Source organism: Rhea americana, unplaced genomic scaffold, assembly GCF_003343005.1.
Source record: "Rhea americana isolate MKP2758 unplaced genomic scaffold, rheAme1 scaffold_61, whole genome shotgun sequence".
In the NCBI taxonomy this organism is placed as follows: domain Eukaryota; kingdom Metazoa; phylum Chordata; class Aves; order Rheiformes; family Rheidae; genus Rhea; species Rhea americana.
This window is the reverse complement of record NW_028186768.1, coordinates 89,297-91,031: the sequence shown is the minus strand read 5'-3', so window position 1 is coordinate 91,031 and position 1,735 is coordinate 89,297. Positions and strand designations below refer to the sequence as shown.

The following is a 1,735-nucleotide window of genomic DNA, read 5'->3' as shown; positions in this document are numbered from 1 at the left end:
CCCAGCCCCAGCCCCTCAGACCAATTCTGGGGACGATCCGGGTGTCAGGAAGGTGCTGGGGGCAGTGTGCCAGCTCGTGCCGCACCATGCTGTGCCGAGCGTGCCGCTGTGCCGGGCAGGGTGGCCCCGGGAAGCCCTGCCAGCCCCCAGCCCCGCRGCACCCTTGGGCCCGAAGTCGTTGCCGGCGACCATCACCGGGGCGCCGGGGAGCAGGCGGGATTCCACCTCGGCACGGCCGAGCTGGCAGGGCCGCCGCGGGCCGGGGCCGCGGGCCAGGGTGCCATGGGGGCAATGTGCTCCTGCCTGGGCGACTCGGCCGCTCAGGCCGGCCGAGGTGACAGGGGCAAGGGGGGCTTGGGGCCTCCCCCAGCCCGGGGGGGCGGTTCAGCCTCTGCTTGACTGAGTCCGGCTTTTCTGTTTTCTTCCCCCCCCCCCCCAGAAAAACTCAAGCATCACAAAATCATCTTCGTGGTGGGTAAGTCGGCGGCCGGCCGGTGCGGGGAGCGAGGCCGATGGCAGAGCCCCGGCCTCCCGCCGGAGGGGTCGGGGCCGCGGGGAGCAGCCCGCTGTGCAAGGGCTGCTCGAAAATTCGGGACCTGCACAAACTGCCGGGGTTTCTGCAGCCCCACGCGCCCCGGGGTGCTCCCAGCCCGGCTCCCCGGGGATGCCCGTGCTCGGGGACCCCGTCTCTCCGGGTGCTGGAGGCTCCCTGTGGATCTGCACTGCCTTTTCCAGCCTCCATCCCAGCTCTTTCACCCTGCTGTGACTTACAGGTGGCCCCGGCTCGGGAAAGGGGACGCAGTGCGAGAAGATCGTGCAGAAGTATGGGTACACCCACCTCTCCACCGGAGACCTGCTGCGTGCCGAGGTCAGCTCCGGCTCCGAGCGGGGCAAGAAGCTGAAGGCCATCATGGAGAAAGGCGAGCTGGTGCCCCTGGTGAGCCTGCGCGGTGGAGGGGCCCGCTGGGACACCCCGAGCTGGAGGAGCAGGCCCACGGGCGCTAGCGGTGGGAACACCGCTGGTGCTGCTGATGGTCAGCACGAGGCCTGGGGTTGCTTTGGTCCCCATCGCTCCAGAGCCCTGGGTTAGCAGCAGGGCTTGGGGGATGCTGGGTGATGGGGTGGGGACACGTTGTCCCCATGACATCTTGTCCTCCCCCGGCTTCCAGGACACGGTGCTGGACATGCTGCGGGATGCCATGGTGGCCAAAGCAGACGTGTCCAAGGGCTTCCTGATTGACGGCTACCCCCGCGAGGTGAAGCAGGGAGAGGAGTTCGAGAAGAAGGTGAGGGGCTGGCGGTGGCCSTGCTTGTGGGGACACCACCACGGACCCGCACAGAGGGGGACATCCAYGCCCATGGCCGTGTCCCAGCCCCTGGTGACATCTGCCTCCCCTCCACCCACAGATCGGCCCCCCGACGCTGCTGCTCTACGTGGACGCGGGGAAGGAGACGATGGTCAAGCGGCTGCTGAAGCGGGGCGAGACCAGCGGGCGGGTGGACGACAACGAGGAGACCATCAAGAAGCGCCTCGAGACGTACTACAAGGCCACGGAGCCCGTCATCACCTTCTACAAGAGCAGGGGCATCGTCCGCCAGGTGATCTTTGATCTGCCAGCTGTCCCCACCGCGGCGTGGGCTCCCTACCTCTTTTGGGGGTCCCTGGCCGCCGCGGGTGCTTGGTCCCCCCCGGAGATGTCTCTTCCTTGGGGCGGGGGGGGGGGAAGCCTTAGCC

At 68.6% G+C, this 1,735-nt stretch overlaps 1 protein-coding gene across 1 annotated transcript in view; it reads left to right on the top strand.

Moving 5' to 3' along the window:
- AK1 (adenylate kinase 1) overlaps positions 1 to 1,735 on the top strand; it is an 11,112-nt gene that overhangs the window by 5,481 nt on the left and 3,896 nt on the right. Inside the window, exons 3-6 of the mRNA XM_085320064.1 lie at positions 440 to 475; positions 774 to 937; positions 1,170 to 1,286; positions 1,408 to 1,634. Coding sequence (XP_085176190.1) covers positions 440 to 475; positions 774 to 937; positions 1,170 to 1,286; positions 1,408 to 1,634 — 544 coding nt within the window. The remainder of the gene's footprint in view (positions 1 to 439; positions 476 to 773; positions 938 to 1,169; positions 1,287 to 1,407; positions 1,635 to 1,735) is intronic.